The sequence below is a fragment of the Sinocyclocheilus rhinocerous genome, unplaced genomic scaffold, assembly GCF_001515625.1.
Source record: "Sinocyclocheilus rhinocerous isolate Xijiao unplaced genomic scaffold, SAMN03320098_v1.1 scaffold705, whole genome shotgun sequence".
NCBI classification, from domain to species: Eukaryota; Metazoa; Chordata; class Actinopteri; order Cypriniformes; family Cyprinidae; genus Sinocyclocheilus; species Sinocyclocheilus rhinocerous.
This window is the reverse complement of record NW_015630576.1, coordinates 1,125,524-1,146,908: the sequence shown is the minus strand read 5'-3', so window position 1 is coordinate 1,146,908 and position 21,385 is coordinate 1,125,524. Positions and strand designations below refer to the sequence as shown.

Genomic DNA, 21,385 nt, shown 5'->3' with positions numbered 1-21,385 from the left:
CTTGTTTCTTGATTTGAAACAATATTACTCATTACTAGAACATGCAGAACTAAGAAATTATTTTTTTTATTAAGATCTTTATTTTGTTAAGGAAAAACGACTGGAGAAGTGCAAGAATTCAAAAACTAAGTGTTTGTCGTGTTCTGACCATAAAGAATAGTTGAAAACCACAATTAACCATCTGGTTTTTACAACTTTCACATTGGAGCAAAAATGTGAATTTAAACTTGAAAGAAATAAAAATGTTACATTTATCGTGATAATTATCGATATCGACTGATGTCTTTCATACTTTTCTGGGCCTTGACAGTGTTATTTACTTGGCAGTCAATGGGACAGTCACAAGCCTCCCGGTTTTCATCCAAAATGTCTTAAATTGTGTTCCGAAGACGAACGAAGCTTTTACGGGTTTGGAACGACATGGTGGTAAGTGATTAATGACAAAATTTTCATTTTGGGGTGGAGTAACCATTTAATTATTTTTTTCATACTAGAACTAGACAAAAAACATCAAAGAAGCAGAACCTTTTCCAGTAATAGAGTGTTTTATTCATGTGGCTATATTATAGCTGCATCATTTGCAGCTTGTGACAAAAAGTGAACAAATGTAATAATAATAATAATAATAAATAAGAAATAAAAATGTTACATCTATCGTTCGTGATAATTATCACTATCGACTGATATGAAAAAAAATATCGAGATCATTTTTTGGCCATATCGCCCAGCCCTAGCGTATACGGTTCTACTTGTCTGTGTCAGCCACACCACACGGATACGTTTTCTACGTTTATGTACGCTTTGATTTGAACGAAAACAGCGTATCCGTGTGGTGCGGCTGACACAGAAGTAATAATAATAATAATAATAAATGTAACACACAATTCTTTCATGCCACTTACATAATTTTCCATCAAATGCAAACAAAACCTTCAAAATAAAAAATAAAAAAATAAAATAGATAATATTTTTATAATAAAGCTTAAATTAACATAGGCTACATTAAAATAAAATGAACACTGATTTTTCAGTTTGCACAGCTGTAATGTATCATTATTGAAGATTTTACATCTCATCAGCTTTGAGTTCCATCCTTATTCAATGTTTTCCCCTTAAGTGTTCTCTAACTCTTAACTCATGACACCTAAAATCGGACGGTTTGTTGAGGAAACCATTTTCTAGCAAATGTGAATAAAAAATATATATATATTACCAAAAATAAAAATCGACCATTCTCTGGTGGTGGGACTAGTGAAAATGTTAGGAGACAAGTAAAAATCGAAACAAATGGCCCAACTTGTAAGCCAGCAGAAAAAACACAGATAAAAATAAATGTTAAATATCCAAGAAATACAGATTACAGAAGTGCAATGAGTTGCTACCATTGTACTTTGTGTTTCACATAGACTTTAACAGTGAGTCAGGGACTTTTTTACATGACCATCTATTGGCAACGTTTTCCCGTGCCAAATGGCAGCATGGCCTTGCATGACAATTCCAGACTGTTTGGCTAAATCCATTAGCTAGTTTTGGCATATAACTCGGATGCCACGTGCATGCCCAACATGCCACCCAGTATCATTGATTTAGCATTGTTTGCATGTCCCATTTCTCACCAAAAACTATTGACATTGCCGCATTGACATTTAGGAAATTTGCCAGAGATATTAATATGTGCTTTATGAGAGTAACATAAATGACATCATATCTAAAGCATCTAATGAGTGTAGGTGAGCCAGGGGACCACCAGCATCAGGATGTGACATCTTTATGTCAAAGCCATGCCATTGATTTATAAATCCGCACCCGATTCAATGCATTTATGCAATGTTTCGGCTTCAGTGTTGGGAGTTTTTTTGTCACTGATTTGAAAGATACTGTTCTTTGCTTTTGTTTGAAGTGATTGACATAATACAAACTGCTATTAAAAGTCTATATTTATGCAACGCAGTTTAAACACAGACCACAGAACAAAGGAGGTTCAATTGTCTGAATTTCTTTCCAATCGCAGCCATTTAATCTTAGCAGGGGTTTTCTTCCTTTTGAATTCAACTGTTTAATGTTACATTCTAAAGTGTTCTTTTATTGTCTAGGGCTGTTTTACAGTCACATATTTTCAGTCAGATAAAAGCTCGGACAAGCAGCCACCAGTCAGTCATTAAATCTGCAATCTACCTAATCCATAATGATTCAGCATGATGTTGCAAGGCTTTTTCCATTACATAACAGGTATAATTAATTAAAAACCTCCTCAGGGAGTATCGACTTATAATGATTCGATCCCAGTTCAGCAAGTTTAGAAGATCAGCTCAGCTTATCCAGTAAATTCGTCCTAACTTGCAAAATCTGCAAAGAAATGTCCCGAACTCATTTGACATCAATCATAAAAAGGTGCTCTAACTATTTTTTGACCAATATCAGAATATTTGTTTGTAGAGTTTGCAAATCCAAAAGTGTCTGCTTGAACAAAATCACCAACACATGTAAGACTCCCCCCGGCTGGATATTTCACAGACTCCACAGAGACATATGTGACATATGACATATGACAAGCACAATAAATGTGCAAACCCTGACGCTACCTATATATTGTGTTGCATAATCAGGACGCATGCTGTACATGATGTGTTACAACAGATGTGGATGAGTGTCATGTTTCCTTTGGGACAATTAAACATGTCAGCACTCTATTGTACACTAGTGTTGAAGAGTAAACAAAAATGACACATGCTAAAATGCCTAGTATGTTTTGTTAAAGGAGAACGTATTGGTAAGCGGCTTTACTGACGAGATTCGCATGAAAATCGCATTCGATTTTTTGCCCAGCCCTAGTATGTAGTTTTTAACACATTCTTACTAATGCTTTCATTTATGCTTCAGAATGTTTGGAGTGGAGGAGCTAAAAAGTAAGATAGGTTGACCACAAGGAAAATAGTTTCAGAACGACTTTTTTTTTTGGAACGAATAATTGCAGAAATAATAAATCGGGTGAATTCTGACTTTGTAAGTACAAATGTAAGGTAAAGTTAAGAGCTTTATATTCTTGAACAATAATTTGCATACCAAGTTTGCCTACTTCTTATAGTCGCCAAAATTAAGAGCTCCTCTAAATTAAGCCGTATCGTTCAACTATGTCTCCCCAGTGATGCCCCGTGCTATAATAAGCACCAGGCATGTCGTGGCTGTTTACAGGCCTATGGTCTCACCCCCATGTCTTGAAAGGAAACTGGAGCTTTTATAGGGCACTATAGGGAATGCATCAGCCCCACCCACTTTATAGCCTTTCAACACCTACTTTGAGGTCTATTCTTAAACTGCAGTGCACTTCATGTCATGGTTGACAGACGATATAAATGAAACAAACATGAGTCAGTCAATCAATGATTCAGACACTGATTCAGTGGATGATTCAAATGATCAGTTGTTTATCTGTTGCTCTTTCTTGTCTTGCAGTTATCGATGTTGCATTCGTGTAGGTGTTCATTTGACAGGTTACAAAAGTGCCTCATCGACAACAATGGGAGAAGGATGCAAAAATGAGAAAAATATGCTCAACATGGAAAACAATGAATATTAAAATGTACTCCAGCAGTAGTTTGTTATCAGGAGATCATAGCGGACATTGGAGACATTCAGTTTAGACTGAGAATATTGTGCAGCCTAGTGGAAATGGATGATGTATATACTCCAAGCTGTTCTGTTTCTACCCTACACATGAGCTAATAATATCTCACTGGTCTCATTTTACTATCTTCTATTATTGGGTTTTAGTATAGGATAGTCCTATTATGGTGCTCAGGGATATTTCTGGAGGCAAGATATTATTGTAGACAACAGCATGTATAAATTTGGTGAGTGGTGAGGCCTCTTTACAGCAAGTCTGTTCTTGATGTCATTGTTTATAGAGTGTTCAAGATGGTTGCTTGTGCATCGCTAGGTGGTTTCTGGGTGATTCCTTACGGCCTACTGTAAGTCAAAAGCGCCACATCGGTGTAAATCCAGTGTAATTTATTTGCCCAATTAATCATCATTTACTCATTTATAGGGATGGGTACCGAGAACTGGTATTTTTTTGGACCAGTACGTTATTAGGTCGATACCGGAGTACAGATAAGCTTCAGGACAAACGATACTGTTATCGATACTTGCGTTGTTTTATCGCCGTATACTTCAATGTTAACGACGAATTAGAAGTTGCTGCTTGTCATTTCCCTTCACTGAATTATGTGGCCTATGTTTTCTCGACGTGCGTGTGAGATCCATGCGCATATGCGGTATGTGTTTGCGTGCAATCAGTCATGTCAGAGCGCGTACACCCGAAGCGTCCGTACACTAAAAGGCCAGTCAAACAGCACCTGATTACTTGGTTATCTTAGTTATCGTCTGATTGCGATAATACTGTCAAAAACACACAAGGTGTAACGTTACATATAAACACAGTTAGTTATGTCTAAAGTGAAAGTGCTGCCGATTGTCATTAAAGGGATAGTTCACCCAAAAATTTAAATTCTGTCATTATTTACTCAGTCATGTTGTACCAAACATGTATTCATTTGTATTTCTTGACCCAAAGAGAAAAATAACTCACTGCTCTTGACTGAAGAACTTTAATACTGTTGGTAAAGTTCAGCAGTAATAAAATAACTTGAAATTTTCAACAACTTTTCACTTCGTCTTCATCTTTTTGCACCAAATAGTATCGATAACAGTATCGATAAGTACCGGTATCGATAAGCCGCATCAGTATCGATAAAATGTAAACGATACCCATCCCTACTCATTTATAAGGCAAAATCTCTCGGTGTCCAATTCTCCTCAACAAACTGCATGATTTTAGGTGTCATCAGTTAAGAGGCAGAGAACACACTGAACGAGAATGAAAGTCAACAGCTGATGAAATTTAAAATATTCAATAAAGATGCTGTGCAAACAGAACAATTAGAAAGTACAATGTTTATTATTAATTTTCTTTTTATGTGGCTTAGGCTTTAATTAAGCTGTCAAACAACAGAGGGACATTTATTATAAAAAATAATAATAATTGTTTCTTCAATTTTTTTATAGGGGACCTATTATGCCCCTTTTTACAATACGTTATATAAGTATCATGTGTCCCCAGAATGTGTCTGTGAAGTTTCAGCTCAAAATACCCCACGGATCATTTATTATATTGTTTTGAAAATGGCTGTTTTGAGTGGAAGCAGAAACACGCTGCTTTCGCGCATGTCTCTTTAAATGAGCTGCTCCTCCCCGCCCCCTTTTCCAGAATAGGGCTGTGCCTTTACAGCTCGTACGTCAGATACTCTGATAAAAAAACATCTGTTTGGTTTTGATTATCATGTCTATTGCACTGAAATCATGCATTTTAAACCATATTAGTTTAAATTTCTGATAGCCTATTGGGTTTTCTGAGCCCACGCACAGAAAGTGGCTGTCACATGGCATGCAAGTACTAAAATAAGTTCTCTTTCATGTCTTATAGCGCTTAAACTGTCAAATACACACAAGTTTACACACACAAGTTACAAAAACAGTCGGTTATGTCTGTGAAGGTAAACAGCTGGGAAAGAAATTATATGTTTATATTAGATCTGTGTGGCAGTAGCAATATACTGTAAAGAAATCAATAAATCCACTGCTCTCTTGTCTCCTCTGAGGCTGGGACTCGTCTGTGTAGCCAAAGACAGAACAGTTAGCATGCTTTGCTCAAACTTTCGCCATGGCATTAGAACTGGTACACCGTTGTCGCTTGTGAAAACACAATGGCGACGGCCATAGGTGGAAACGTGTGGATTAAGGCACAGTAATATTATAATAAGATCCCATTTCTATGTCATGGTGGGAGTGAAATCTGAGCGGCTCATTTTTTTCACAAGTTTGCAGAGAAAGGCTTTTCAAAAAATTTTGGGGGGTTGTTCTTTTTCACGTTTTCTGGGTCGGTAGATGTACCGGGGACCCGATTATAGCACTTGAAACACGGAAAAAGTCAGATTTTCATGATATGTCACCTTTAAGGTTTTGTTTGCATTTAATGTAAAATTATGTAAGTGGCGTGAAAAAAGTTGTGTGTGGCCTTCAAATTTCTACCTTGGTGCCGTCGATGGACACTCAATAAAGGCAGCGATGTGCACACATTCATATAAAACAATGGTTTTGAATTTTTGGCTGCTCTATGTGTCGGCCTGCCACATCCAGTATTTCTATATTACTACATCTGATGTGTTTCGATTCTCAGTTTCAGTCATTTGTACTGTAAGATTTTGCCAGAAAGGTGCTCTCTATTATTTAACCTGTCTGAGGATATGCATTTCATCTTTGTCGCATGATGCCAGGGCTCTAGTGACGGGCGCCGCCAACTTTTTTTTCATGCGCCAGCCATGGTTTATTTGATATTCTGCTAGCGAAGAATACACTTTTTCATTTTAGCCTACCTCCTCATCATTATTTCCCTTCTCATCTTAACAAGTGATCGCAGAAAGCATGGTCCAGACTGTTCAAAGATGCATGCAGTCCATTTTGTTGTTCTTGCCTCTTGCCAAATGACCCATGACTTTAAATTCCTGATATCTTTTAATATCCTTTACTGGAAATAGTTTCATAAGAAAAGGAATAACCTTTCTATGACGCATGCCATCAAACCCCTCAGGAGCTGTGTAGAGTAGAGGCTCCTATTCAAAGATCTAGTTCCTGCTCTGGCTTTGCCAACTGCCAGTCTCCCAAATGCTAGTGTTGGGAAAGGGTTTATAAGAAGAATCGAAAGTGCTGTGGGAATTCGGGCTGTTGTGGGTGAATTTTTGCACCCACCAGAAGCAGTTCACTCCAGAGAAGTCATTGAAACCGCTTATTTTGGTGGCATTTTGTCAGGAATGGTCCTTTTGTGAGCCACCTGTTTCTCTGGTGTTGAGACTGAATTGGAATAATGTAAATGGTCATAATTAAATGATCATTTCTGAAGGTTCTGGTTCTGGGGGAGTTTTTCCCCCATCAACCACAAAATGCTCTCAAAGTAGTGTCGTGAAAGTCCTGCTGCCAGTGTTTGAAAATGAATCAATAATAATAAAAAAAAACATTTCACCACCTTAATATATATTTCACGTCTTTTTTGAAGAAAAACCCCCTCTTTTTCTGATGGAATACACCCTGTGACCCCCTCTTTGCTTCTTTCTAAAAAGCACGTTGAAGTTTACCCAGAAAACAACATTCCTCTCATGCAAGCGTTTGACGTCAATGCTGGTGCATTTATAGAACCTGTAAACAGTGGCCGGCACTCAGCCTGCTACTTAGCGATGACATTTCATCGTCTGAATGTTTATGCTTTGCATGCGGCTTCTTCTTCTTCTCTGCTTTTTTTCCTGCTCATGAAAGGTTGTCCCATTTGAACTAGAGCCTTAAGGAATGGTGGTTGGGCATACGCAGCTCACGGATGATTGGTAGAGGTTTCGCTGTTGAATGGGACACTGTTTTGAGGCTGATGGGGAAGGAGGGGGTGATGGGAAATTGAGTTGGTGGCCCAAGCTTAGTGCCATGTGATGCCTACTAGGGTTGGGCGATGTCTACCAAATTGGCATCGGACGATGTCTACAGTGAAACATCGTGATGGACGATGACATCGGGGGTCGGGGCGGGGGGCGTGGTTAGGGGTGTACCCGATGCGTGAAACAAATAACGCGTTATACGGAGCCACTAAAAGGTTAGCCGTTTGCTAGCGGTAGCCTGTTGCATTACAGTACATGAAAGTTCACTTACCACATACACAGAGTAAGGAGAAATGTCTGATAGGACGATGGCGAATGATTTGCAGATCCTGAGCACTGTTTGGCAGCCGTAGCTGCCAGTCATTTACCATTTTTTTACGGGACTTTTTTACAGTGTGTACCAGAGCTTTTTTTTTGTTTGTTTTTTTACAGTGCATTAATACTTTTATTTAGCACGGATGCATTAAAATGATCAAAAGTGACTGTAAATACATTTTATTAAAAAACATTTCACTATTTCAAATTAAGGCTGTTCATCAAAGAATCCTGAAAAAATATATATCACAGTTTCCACAATTCTTTTCTTTACATTTAGATGTTCTTTGTTATGATTTAATATTCATCTAAGGTAAATTTATAACAATATTAATTTAATAATTTAATAACTCTGTTAAAGGTAATATCCTTTTTGAGATATCCTGAATATCCGCCTGTGAAGCTAAAATTCTTGCTTATGTAAAATGACTGATATAATAATTTTTTTTTTTATTAACATTTATTTATTGGTATCTATCTATCAGCCATAGCAGCCTTAACTAGTCTACTTGTAAAACTAGTCAACATGCAAGTAGGAATAAAAATTGAGTCTAGCGATTAGTGCATACATGCAAAAATTGGCGTGATATCCCAATACCGTTAGCCCCTCTTTTCCCATAATTTCTTCTCTTCTCTCAACTGTTTCGTAAATAATTAAAAGGCCAACAGTAAAAATAAAAAGCTCTTCTCTTTGCTACAATTGAGAATAGCACCATTCAGTGTACGTGATGTGAACAAATCGACATGCATTAGCCGATAAACGCTGTTGATTTCCAGCAGTGTCATTATCCACTTTAATTGACGTCATCGTGCGCATGTCTTATAGATCAAGAGTTGTTATGAACGAACATCAATCGGTGCACAAGCCCTCTCTTTCCCTTTTTTACAGCTGTCTTTTTTTTGGGGCTTCCACCAAAGAACTGCTGGTTTCTTGTTTTCTCAGAGCGAGGGGATCTACCCCTCTTTTAGCCCTGCCAAGGCATCGGAGGTTCCTGGGGCCCATAAATCACACTGGCTATTTGTAACTCTCCCTTACCAGCTTGAAACCCCAAGTTTAAGCTGCCAAGAAGCTCCTCCAAAGGATGTAAATATCACCCAGCTTTCCTGCACCTCTTTTTTTTTCACCTCCCCATGCACAGTTTTGGTGGCAATGTCGCCAAACCATTGGCTGGATCTGACCGACTCCATTTGATTCTCTCTTTCTCTCTGCGAGTTCCCTCGCGCTCGTTCATCTATGTGCCGTTAACAAGGAGAGGATGCAGAACCAATTTGACAGGGCAGCCTACCGCACGTCGCTATGTGCTATTTCTGGAAAGCAATATTCATGCTTTTTTCTCTCTCTCTCTGCCTTTCCATCTCTCCCGCTCGTTTCTCTGAAGCGTAGCTGGTGTAACGTTGCTAAAGAAAATAACCATGACGTAAGCCGGGCTCTCTGCAAAATAGACTTTAAAACAGGGGGATGGTAGAAAGCGCCTGTAGAGCTCAAATAATAAACGGTTCCTCCGGGGAGGCTGCGGATGCAGGAGCCCGTTTCAGTCAAAAAAAGCTGTAAAATCAATACGAAACCGCAAACTATTTATAAAAATGAAGCACATTTAAGGGAAAAGCAATCAGTCCTGTCGGTTCGGAAAACGTCACCCTTGCACTAAAGTCTTAATTGATTGATTGCAACTTTTTCTTACAGCGATTATTTGCTCATTGCCGTGTGGTTTCCACTGACAGCTTTTATTTGAAGGCAAACCACCATGGACTCCTAATACATTTGGCTTTTTTTCCATTCTGTCCTGAAGATTGTTGGTTTATAGTACACATTTATCTCGCTCTTGCCGCAGGTCTGTGTGTGTGTGTGTGTGTGTGTGTGCACGGTCTCTGTTTTAATAAATCACAGGTCTGCACTTTCTCAGCCTCTAGTTTGTTTCTGTACTGGGGAAACATGTCCCATGATTCACTGCTGTGTCCCAAAGCTTACCAACAGAGACTCTTCTGCAGAACAGAGGGAAGTGCAGGCACATTTATTAATGACTGTCCTTGAGGTCCTACTTCAGTGTCCTACGTCCATACTTCTCTTGCTCACTTTTTCTCCTTATATGTATATAGAATTATTATTAGAATATATTTCAACATTTAAAAACATTTAAAACTTAAATAGAATTTACACATTTAAAAACTTTCCCATACCTTTTTTAAAGAAATTCATGTTTTTATTTAGCAAGGATGCAGTAAATTGATCCTTGCAGTTTGCGACAGTAAACAAATTTGTAATGTTACAAAAAATGCCTAATTTGAAAAAATCCTCTTCATCAGATAATCCTGATTTATTTTGTGATTAATTCGATTAATCAACACATCATGTAATTAATTAGAATAGAAAATTTAACCGACTGACATATATATATATATATATTAGTGCTGTCAACCGATTACATTTTTTTTACTAATTAATCGCACATTTTTCTGAAATTAATCACGATTAATCGCAACACATCTCACCTAACATTAAAGTTTTTAAATATACTTTTATATTGTAATAATTTCATATATATATATATATATTAGTGCTGTCAACCGATTACATTTTTTTTACTAATTAATCGCACATTTTTCTGAAATTAATCGCGATTAATCCCACCTAACATTAAAGTTTTTAAATATACTTTTATATTGTAATAATTTCACATTCAGTCTTCAAATTAATATAGAAACAACATAAAATATATTTGTTAACACCGTTAAACTGGAAAAATTAATCGCCTGCATTAACACACTAATTTTGACAGCATTAATACACACACACACACAGACACATTGGAGCATCCCTACTCTTTTTCTTTTCCTGTACATCTATTCCTCTTTGTCATCGTCTCTCTTTGTCTCTGCACAACAGGGCTTTGGACTAACTGCTAAAATAAAGCTCCCCTGGCTGGAATGAAAGCAGGAAATGGTGTCAGCAAATTGTGTCAGCTGTAAGTTTCTCTTTCAACTGAGCTCTGAAAACAAAAGGACAGCCCTTCGGGAGAAAGGACAGGAGAGCGTTAGGTTGTGGCTGCCATGAGGGACGACGTCCCTGAGGATATAGCGGTTAAATGTCAAATTAAACACTGTTTTTCACTGGAAAGTTATCCTTCAAAATGTTTCAGTGTTTCAACGTCATTGTCAGAATATTATCTAGTTTAGATCACAGCACATCAGTTAACATCTATGGATTGTCCATGCTTGCAATGCTTGGGCGGAGCTTTTATCACATTAATAATAGGCTATCGGCATGATTTTCATGAGAGTCCCCAGGTCAAAGGCCAGCTTTGTAAAGAAACTGCACACCGCGTTTTTTACCGATGTCTATAGCAAGATGGGAAAGAGCGAGCAGTGTGCGAGAAAGAGATGCACAGAGAGCCGCCTGGAAATGTAGCAACCTAAAATAGATTTGCGCACTTTTAAAAGCGCAGCGTGCCCCCCATCCCCCTCCTCCCCCCACCGCTCCCCCAGAGCATTATTAATCCAGGGCTATTTATAACTGCGCTTTTCGCAGGCAGACTGTGTTCTGTCGCTGCCTGTGTTTAATCTCTTCTGGGAGTGAAGGGGAGGATGGGGGCCGGGGAGGATGAGGAGGAGGCGAAGGTGTAGAGGAAAGCGAGGAAGACAGGGGGAAAGAGTTTGAAGCCAGGAAAGACCCCCTGCTACGGTGGAAATGGGGCAGCTATTTCAATACATAGCCTGAAAAAGACAAGGGAAAAGGCAGTATGATTTCTTCTTCGGATTTCTTTGTTTTGACCAAAATGTTAAAGAGAATTCCTTAGTGTGATAAACAACTTCCCATAAGCTGACTATTGCACGTTTGGGTCTCTCCAGATGCTTGTTTGCTGTGATTGTGGAAGTAGGTATAGGAAAGTGTTTAGAGGAAATAGCCATCTTGAACCTCAGAATGAGAATGGGCAGATTTACAGACCGCTTTTGACTGCAGAATTTTTCACCTGTATCGAAGAACTACAATTGAGAAGGTCCCATTGAGATACAATATCTCTTCTACCAGGGAGTCCTGGTCAAGATAGACAGCAAAGGACAAAGTTACAAACAATTTTCTAAAAACGATACAAATCCTAGTCCGATATTAAAACATGTACACTGTTCTATGTAAACAGACTTTAAAATATTTGTAAACATAGCGAGAGAAGGTACAGATTCCATATGTAATGTACCTTGAAGCTCATTCCATACATACGGAGCATAATTAGAAAAAGCAGAACGACCTATCTCTGTATGAAAAATCGGCATCTTAAGTAAGAGTTTATCTGTTGATCTGGTATTATAAATATTTGTGCAATATGTCAACAAACTAGATATATACTGTGGTAATTTACCCTCTAAAGCTTTTAAAATAAAAATTAACATTTTTTTTTCTCCTTAAGCACAATGAAGTCCATTTTGTCATTTTATATAGATTACATTGATGTGTGCGGACACTTGTACCAGTAATAGGGCTGCACGATAAATATCGCATGATATTTAATGCGCATCTCGTCATATCGTGCGATATTTATCGTGCAGCCCTAACCAGTAACAAATCGTAAAGCAGCATGATAAACTACATCCAATTTTTTCAAAACATTCAGAAGTGCATGCATATAAATTATATCAGCATAGTCCAATACTGATAGAAGAGTACTTTCCACTAAACCTTTTCGAGCAACAAAGGAGAAACATTTTTTTAAACAAAAATAAAAACCTAACGTTGGTCTCGATTTCTTTAAAAGGCTATCGATATGAGAACTATAAGTCAGTTTATCATCGAGCCAGATACCAAGATATTTGTAAGATGCAACCCCTTTCAATTTGTGTACCATTTAAAGTTTGAATCATAAAATCATTTAATGATAATCTGGATTCATGGTTGAAATGGCACTGATAATGGGGTGTAAAATAACTAAAATATATATATTTTTTTAAATGGCAAAAACAATAGATAATTGCCTCATTTCGGAGGCTGCGTCCTCCAGAGGTGGCATTTGTCGGCCACATACGTCATCGAGACTCATTTAAGAAGAGTAACCATAATAAAATTGACTCTTATTCCTCATGAGTTGTAAAATACTGTCATTTCTTTCTTTAAAATCAAATGGTTATTTATTTATTTATTTTTAAATGAGACTGTATCGATGGAGTATGCGGCTGACAAATGCGGTCTCCAAAATGAGACGCAGCAAAAATGTCAGGCGATGAATCTGAAGATGCTAGTACATTTGTTTTAATTTTGTTAGTACTTGCTGTTTCAATGCACAGCACCGGCCACTTCCATTGTAGTCAGATTCATTGATTATAACGGAAACTATTTACTTTTGACACGTTACGCATATTCACTGTGGATCTAGACAGTGTGTTGCGATTCCAAACAGTACTGTGTGCTCTAGTCTTACTGTCAAATTCAAACACGACTGATCTGGGAATTGTGATTAACAACTGCCCAACTGCTTATAAACAAACTTCAGCTAACTGCTGCATAAGGAGATCAAGTGTAGATAAACACACACATATACAGTACACACATACTGGCACCTTGCTCTTAACGCCAGTGACATGGAGGGGAAGCTATTTCTAGTCCTTCCAGCAGGCGATTAGCGTAATCCAGGGAGTACGATATAATCTGATGAAAGGTAAATCTGGCTACTCAAGCATTCTCTGGCCCTCTTCCAGACACTCCATTGATTAGTCCTGCCTGGCTTTTTATCCAAATCACATCACCCAGTTTTACAGTCGTCTCTCGTTCCTGTCCTCTTCTCTCTCGCTCACCCAACCTCACCCATAGCTTATGCAACACCTTCTTTTATTTTTAATGAGGAGGTACCTCTCTCTCTCTCTCTCTCTCTCTCTCTCACTCTTCTATTTTCATCCTGTCAGGTTGCAATGCTCTTACCTCGTTTTTAATACATGGTAAGTGCCACTGCAGAAATGGTTTTTGCTTTTTTATGCCTTTCCCTTGGGACACGATCACCATTGTCCTCATTTATGCATCACCTGTAAAAACAAAACAAAACAAAAAAACATAGAAACTGTAATACAACATGGAAAGATGTGTATATGCATGTGTGCACAAATCATTTTAAAATTGTTGTCAGGCAAGCTATTTATCTATTTAGTATTTAATTGTGCATGCTCATTTTTACCTTTTCTGTCATCTAACACTCGAATGTAATTTCAAAAGCATTAATAATTTGAGAGGTCAAGTAAATATCTACAGCGGATCTAAATATTTATAATTAATTATAACTAGTTATGATTAATTATTCATATTTCCCCATGAGCTGATTCGCTACATGAATATTCATTTTTCATACTTTACATTATTATATTGTGATGCATAAATTTACTTGTAGAAGAATTGGTTTAGTGTTTAGTATTTTATATTACATTTTTTTAGACAAAATAATATAGAATTTTAATATCAGTCATTTAATATTTAATTCTCGGCTTATTGGTGTTGTCCAGAATTTTAATATCATGCATCCCTAGTATGATATTTTACATTGAAATGACCTAAACATCCTTATAAAAGTGTTACTTGAGAAGCACATTTTCAATATTTAAAATTTAAATATATATAATTTTTTTCTCATTTCCCATTAAAAATTTTTTTACAACGTAGATAGTTTTTAGTCTTAAGTAACTTTATTTTATTTTAAGGATGTTTATCCATTTTGACCAAAAAACGAAATACTGATTATATGATCTTTTTCGGTACACATCACGAAAGCTTGACTCTGTTTATATCGGTCTGCAAGTGTGTGTATGTGCACTACGTGTGGGCGCTACAGTAATCAGTCGAGTCTCCACTTTGGTAAGAGCTCTCCGAGGGAAATTGCCTGGAAACCCCCTCAGTCTGCCCAACCTCCACACTGAGGACTTCCTCGAAGACTCCAGTCCCAGAGTACCTCCCCTTTTTCTTTTTTTGTCCTTCATGTGTTTTTCATCTCCTCCTTTCAACTGAAAAACAGGTCCTTGATGAGTAACTACCAATTTGGAGGCGGGTGATATTTAGAATGGACGAGAAGTTTGAAAAAGGATAGACATTAGCTGTGACGGAATTGCCGTTTTCTTTTGTTGGACAGGAAGGAGTTGATAGGAAGGTTGTCTTTAATAGTCCCTATGCTTGCTAATTATCACCTCAAAGGAGTTTTCCGTAGGGATGTGGGAGTCTGTCACATAGATGTTGTGTTTGGACTGATTACTGATCTGTGGTGCTGCTACTGCATACACGCTAGACTGTGAACAAACATGTTAACAAAACATTTAATGGCTTTAACCAAGTTTCAGTATTAATAGAGCTAAGGAGTTAGAGTCTAAGGAATGTTTCACAGTCATAGGTAAATTCATATGTTCATTCACCGAAATTGTGTGATTGTTTATTTATTTATTTACCTGGTGTTTTAAAACCATCAATTGCTTCCATTCACTCTGGAACTACTCCACTCACTTTATATTCATTAAATATTTATTTCCTATTCTGTTTTTGTTGTTTTTACAAAATAGCATATGGACAGACATGAAATAAATTTACATTTTGCAACAAGGACACCATCAAATTTGCTTGACTGATTCAGATCGCTACCTTGTGAGTCTTTTTGAGTGATTTATTTAAAGAACTGTCTCATAAATAGGGATGTGTTCCATAAATAATTTAATTTTGTAACGGACTTGTCAACTAACAGTCTGTGTAAACAATCCATTTAAAATTTCTTTCTTAAAGGGATAGTTCACACAAGAATAAAAATTCTGTCATTAATTACGTACCCTCATGCTGTTCCAAACCCTTAAGACCTTTGTTCATCTTCAGAATGGAAAGTCATTATTTTTGTTTTCTTTGCACACATAAAGTATCCTCATAGCTTCATAACATTACGGTTTAAGCACTGATTTCACATGGACTATTTTAACGATGTCCTGACTACCTTTCTGGGCCTTGAACGTGTCAGTTGTGTTGCTGTCTATGGAGGGTCAGAAAGTCAAAAATATCTTAATTTGTGTTCTGAAGATAAACTAAGGTCTTATGGGTTTTGAACGACATGAGTGTGAGTAATTAATGACAGAATTTTCATTTTTGGCTGAACTATCCCTTTTATCTGTGAATGAAACAATCAAATCCCATTCTGAATTCAAACTCAAGTACAAAAGTAATAGCCTATTATAAACCAAATTCCTCAAATAATAGCTAACCCAAGTCAGCACATGTCAAGGTATTGTTGTTCCGCATCTAGGTTTGAACGTGATTCTCTTGTATGAAAATTACCTGTATTACCTGTACTACAAAATTGCAAGAAAAACTTGACAGCAACTATATGTTATTTTAGGGTTTTCATTAAGTTGTTGATATAACATCTGCTGTTGAATGTTTTTTTCATTATGTTGCCCTTTTAAGTCAGTATAACATTTTACTGGTATTTCCCTCATAATCCTTATTATAAGAAGCCTATAAGCAAGCTTAATTGTTATGTTAGTTTGATGTCAACTAGTAGTAACAGCATTGTGAATCAGACTACAGTGTTCACGCAGCTTGTTTATTTTTGCATGCAGCCCCTGAAGCCCATATTGCCTTAGTATTATTTCACAATACCCATCTTTATATCTTGTATATTCTGCATTTTATGTGGAATTCACCCGTAATCTCACAATTTTAGCACTTGTGCTTCATTAGCGAAAGTTTTGAGTCATTTGTTGCAGACACCGTTGAACTTCATATATGGGAAGCACCCTGTTCTTCTCCTGGAAGACTATAAGGTGTCTAGGGAAATCTATGCTAAGCTCATCTGGTCAGTAACAGGAGCGGTAGCCCTTGCGACCTCGACTGGCCAAGCTCTGACGTCAAAGGCTTGACACAGTCAATCGGCCCGAGGGTGCGAGGAAGGCTATTTTTAGCCCCGACTGATAAAGGGGGAGTAATCTGATTTTCATGTAAGCCGAACGCTTCCGCCAGGCATCCAGCGAAGAAACCGGATCATTAGCATGTTGGTAAACTTTAGCCGATGCTGGGAGGGCGAGCCGGGTGACGGTAGAGGCTGAGTGACGTGGGTTAATGTGTTCTCAGTGGGGAGGGGCCCCCGCATAGTGCTATCCTACCTCACACTTGAGGTCCCTGCAGACTCAAGGACACCCTGATGACTCTTTGGCGTTTGAAGAGACAACGTATAGCTTTGTACTATCCTAAGTGATGTGCCAATATTTAGCAATAAAGTAAAAATGACATTAGTCTACACCAATTCAAGAATTTAAAGTACTTCATTGCCATTGAAAAAAATAAATTGTTTGGCTGTCGAATTCACAGAGTATCTTGTCCTAAATAGTATGCAAGATTTAAATGAGCCCATCTCAAATCATTTGTGATGAAAAAAAATTTATACCAGTAATGGCCAGGTAATGTTGTTTTTATAGTTTGAAAAGGGCATGCTTTTTGCGTAAGTAGGCCTATTGGTTATTTTTTCATCTATTTACATATATGGTAATAAATGTGTTGATGGTGATGAAGGTAATGAATTATGCTAGATGCTAACTAGGGCTGTCACAATGCATTTATGAATTTGATCTTTACTTAATAAGCTAATGATTTTTTTCATAAAAGAAAAATCGATAATTTTAACCCATACAATGCATTTTTAGCTATTGCTACAAATATAACCGTGCAACTTATGACTGGTTTTGTGGTCCAGGGTCACATATAATCTTTTGAAATAACTGACAAAATTTTTAGCAATGTCATCATAGTTTGTAATTATAGGTCTAAAACATATCATGCAAGTCGATCCAAAAAGTATCACAAAAATACATAATTTCTAGTCTAACACTGAGTTAGTTTATTTATCAGTCCAAAAATATTTTACAGAAAGCAATTCATAGATAATTCCTCAAATTACTCGATATTGTTGATGTATGTAACTTTAATGTGTACTATAGTTTGTGAATTGAGATGCAGGCCATGAGCATTCTAACTCATAATGCAAACCCATAAATTGCCAAGCAAATCTTCAAAACAGTGTTAATTTTAACAGCAAATTTTGATTTATAATTTTGTGTGTAATTCTCCGTTCATGCGACGCGAAAGACTACTTGCACGCTGTGAGACGTGCTTTCTGTGTGTGTGCTTCAGTGTCTGCGCTCAGAAAACCGGAGCGAAATTAGTATTCGTTCTGAATGAATCTCTTCCCAAATCGTCCCTCCCTAACAATAGATTGTCAATAGATGTACGTCATAGTTTTTGTCATTCAAAAAGAGTTTTAGTTCGTTATCGTCTCGTTGTCGTTGGTGAAAAAAATGTTGTTGACGAAAATTATTCGGTCTTGAAGTAAGAAGCAAACACTTTTTGTTCCCCAGCACCTTTGAGATGCACTACTTTGATTCGCACTAAGGTTCGGAAACTGTTATGACCTGGTCGTCTTTAATGGGAGCGCTCTGTTTCCCTGACTGAATGCCTTTGGAGAGAGCTTAAACTAACTTGTGCAAGAGGCAGAAAACACATCGCTATCCCCATGACAACTCATTAATGCCACCTTAAATGCAGTGAAACTAAAAAGACTATTTGAGGAGGGAAAAACAAGTAACACCAACAAAAGCAGAAATGATGGGTTTGTAGGGCCTTTTTTAGTACATCACTTGTGCCAAAAATATTTGCTATATTTGCTGAGAAGCTTTGGGAAACTCAGGTTTTTTGGTAGTGGTGCTATTGGAAATATCAGAGATGGAGAAAAAGTTATTGGTTGGACTGCTTTTTAGAACAAGCCTTAGGACATCACCTTGGTTTCCCCACTAGTTTATATAACTGCATGCCCTCTTCACCAGTACAGAGCCCTACCATAAGGCCGGCCTTGGCTGTTACTTTTTCCTCATGACTGTTGCCCTTTTACACTGATTTTACACCAACTTTGGTATTTTTCTGTGATGTGCTTCCTGGGTGAAGCTGGTTTGGCTCAGTTGGATGAATTCCCAACTGGCTCGTTATACAAAAGACTGCAGCGTCCACTATCCTGTCGACATTTGAGCCCACACACTTGGTTACGGTAACATGGGCAGACACAGACAAATGCAAATGCATCGTACATGAACTATATAGTAACGTCTCAATTGCAAATGCACCCATGGCCTTTCCTTATGTAACTGTGTGCTCTAAACTGATTGTAAGTTTATGTGTCAACATGCTATTTTAAGTAGTACTAGCAGAGAGGTTGAGGAAACGTGTTTGAACTTTGAACCCATGCAGAGGTGATCCCCTACAAAATAAAAATGCAACAGGTCTGTGTATGTATATAGATACACACAGATTAACAAATGTTTGGGGTTTGCTCCGGTCTTCAGTGTCCCATGATCCTTCAGAAATCATTCTAATATGCTGATTTGCTGCTCAAGAAACATTTCTCCGTATTATCAATGTTAAAAAACATTATGCTGCTTAATATTTTTGTGGAAACCGTGATACATTTAGGCTATTTTAGGATCCTTTGATGACTTGAGTTCAAAAGGACAGCATTCATTTGAAAGAGTAAAGGCATTTACAATGTTACAAAAGATCTCTGTCACTTTTGATTAATAAAACGTATTCATAAAGTAATAATAAAAGTCTTAATTGCTTTCAAAAAATATTTCTGACCAGAATATTGAATTTTAAAGAATTTTTTGTTTCATTTTGGTACTAAATTAGGTCCTGAAGCAGTCCAGTTTGTCCTTCAAAATCTCTATGATATAATTGTCACGTACATTATATATGTATATAGAGAAAAGATATTCGTTGTTATATTAAATAAACACGTATTGGTTTTTTTCTTCCACTTGCAAGGTAACGGTTTAGCCTAATAGCTTGTACACTGTTCACAGATTAGCCTTTCAGTTTAGCATCTTAGTAACCAATAGCCTTTGATTTGGCCTTCTGCAAAATAATTAACCTTCTATGTTAGCATACCATTAACTTTTTAGCTTGCTAACCTAGCATGTATAGGGCCCTATGAATTCTGTTTTATTTTTTCCCAAATTCCATTTTTTTTTTTTCCAAATTCCATTTTTTTACATTTTAATTTTTGTTTTAATAGTTAAATAAAAAAATTACCAAAAAGCATGTTTAACTGAAATGCTGAAACTTACACAATTTAACAGCAATTTAGTAAAAGTCTAACAAAAATAAAAATTTTAAGGCCCTATGAAGTTTTTTTTAACCAAATTATGTGTCTTCCATTAATTTTCTGGATTCAATTTGAATGATTTCATTAAATTTTAATAATCAAAAGCAACTCTAATTAATTGATTTTATTTTTAAAATTTGTTTGTTTTTAGTTTATTTATTTATTCATTCAGATATTTTTTTCAGAAATACATGTGTTGTGTATTTACATTTTTCTGGTAAATAATTCTCTAGTAAATATTCCTTAAAAAATAACATTTTAATAATTGTATTATTAGTAGTAGTACTATCATTACATTAAGTAATATATTTATATCACAGTTTCTTCAAGTTAAACCAAACTTTTATTTTGACGGGCTGCTGTAAAGAGTTTTTTCTACTTTTTTTTTTTTCTTTCTCTCAAATTAAATGGTAAAATGCTCCTGAAGTGACTCTCAGAGCAGCTCCGGAGATTATGTTTTTGTGTTCATGTACTCATATATTGAGGCTGAAAACACTGCAAGCATCACAAGTGCGCTTCAGTATGTGTGCAGTAAATGAAACCATTCATTCACACAAAGACACGCTTTAAATTACTATAAAGTAGTGCTGTCATACTGTTAATTGCAATTAATCGCATCCAAAATACAAGTTTTTGTTTACATAATATATGTGTGTGTGTTGTGTATGTTTATTATGTATATATAAATGCACACACATGCATGCATATATTTAAGAAAAATATGTTATGTTCATATATTAAATATATTTATATATAATATACAGTATATTAATATAAATATATACATGGAAATATTTTCAAAATATATACTGTATGTGTGTGTATTTATATATGCATAATAAATATACACAGTACGATTACACACATATTAAGTAAACAAAAACTCTTGTTTTGGATGCGATTAATCGCATATTCTTTTCTACTGTTTGTTACTTACTTGTAGTTAAAACTACTACAAAAAGATAAAAGGTAAGGGTGTTTTAAATATGTAGAAGAACATGTTGTGGTGCATGAATTACACACATCATCTTTAAGGTTTAATGGGTTATCATAATTGTAATGACTCTCTTATTGACTGTCTCTGTCTCTCCAGCAGTGGATGTGAAGACCTTGCTCCCCTCTGGGATGCAGAGTCCGGTGGGAGGTGGGGGAGATCAGGGCGGAGGCAGCGGAGGGCCGGTGGACCTGCGTACGGACCCGCGTCTGAGTGCGCTAAGCACGGTGGACCCGGCGCTGAGGGAAAAACAACTACAGCACGAGCTGCTCTTGCTCAAACAACAACAAGAGCTTCAGAAACAGCTATTGTTCGCCGAGTTCCAGAAGCAGCACGAGGTTTTGACGCGCCAACATGAAGTGCAGCTACAGGAACATCTGAAGGTATGACCCTTTCTGTCCTCTCTGTACACCTCATCTCCTTGAACTTTGATTCTTGACTTCTGGACTCTTTCT

At 36.9% G+C, this 21,385-nt stretch overlaps 1 protein-coding gene across 1 annotated transcript in view; it reads left to right on the top strand.

The window, feature by feature from the left end:
• hdac5 (histone deacetylase 5) overlaps positions 1-21,385 on the top strand; it is a 55,193-nt gene that overhangs the window by 5,192 nt on the left and 28,616 nt on the right. Inside the window, exon 2 of the mRNA XM_016553126.1 lies at positions 21,033-21,313. Coding sequence (XP_016408612.1) covers positions 21,033-21,313 — 281 coding nt within the window. The remainder of the gene's footprint in view (positions 1-21,032; positions 21,314-21,385) is intronic.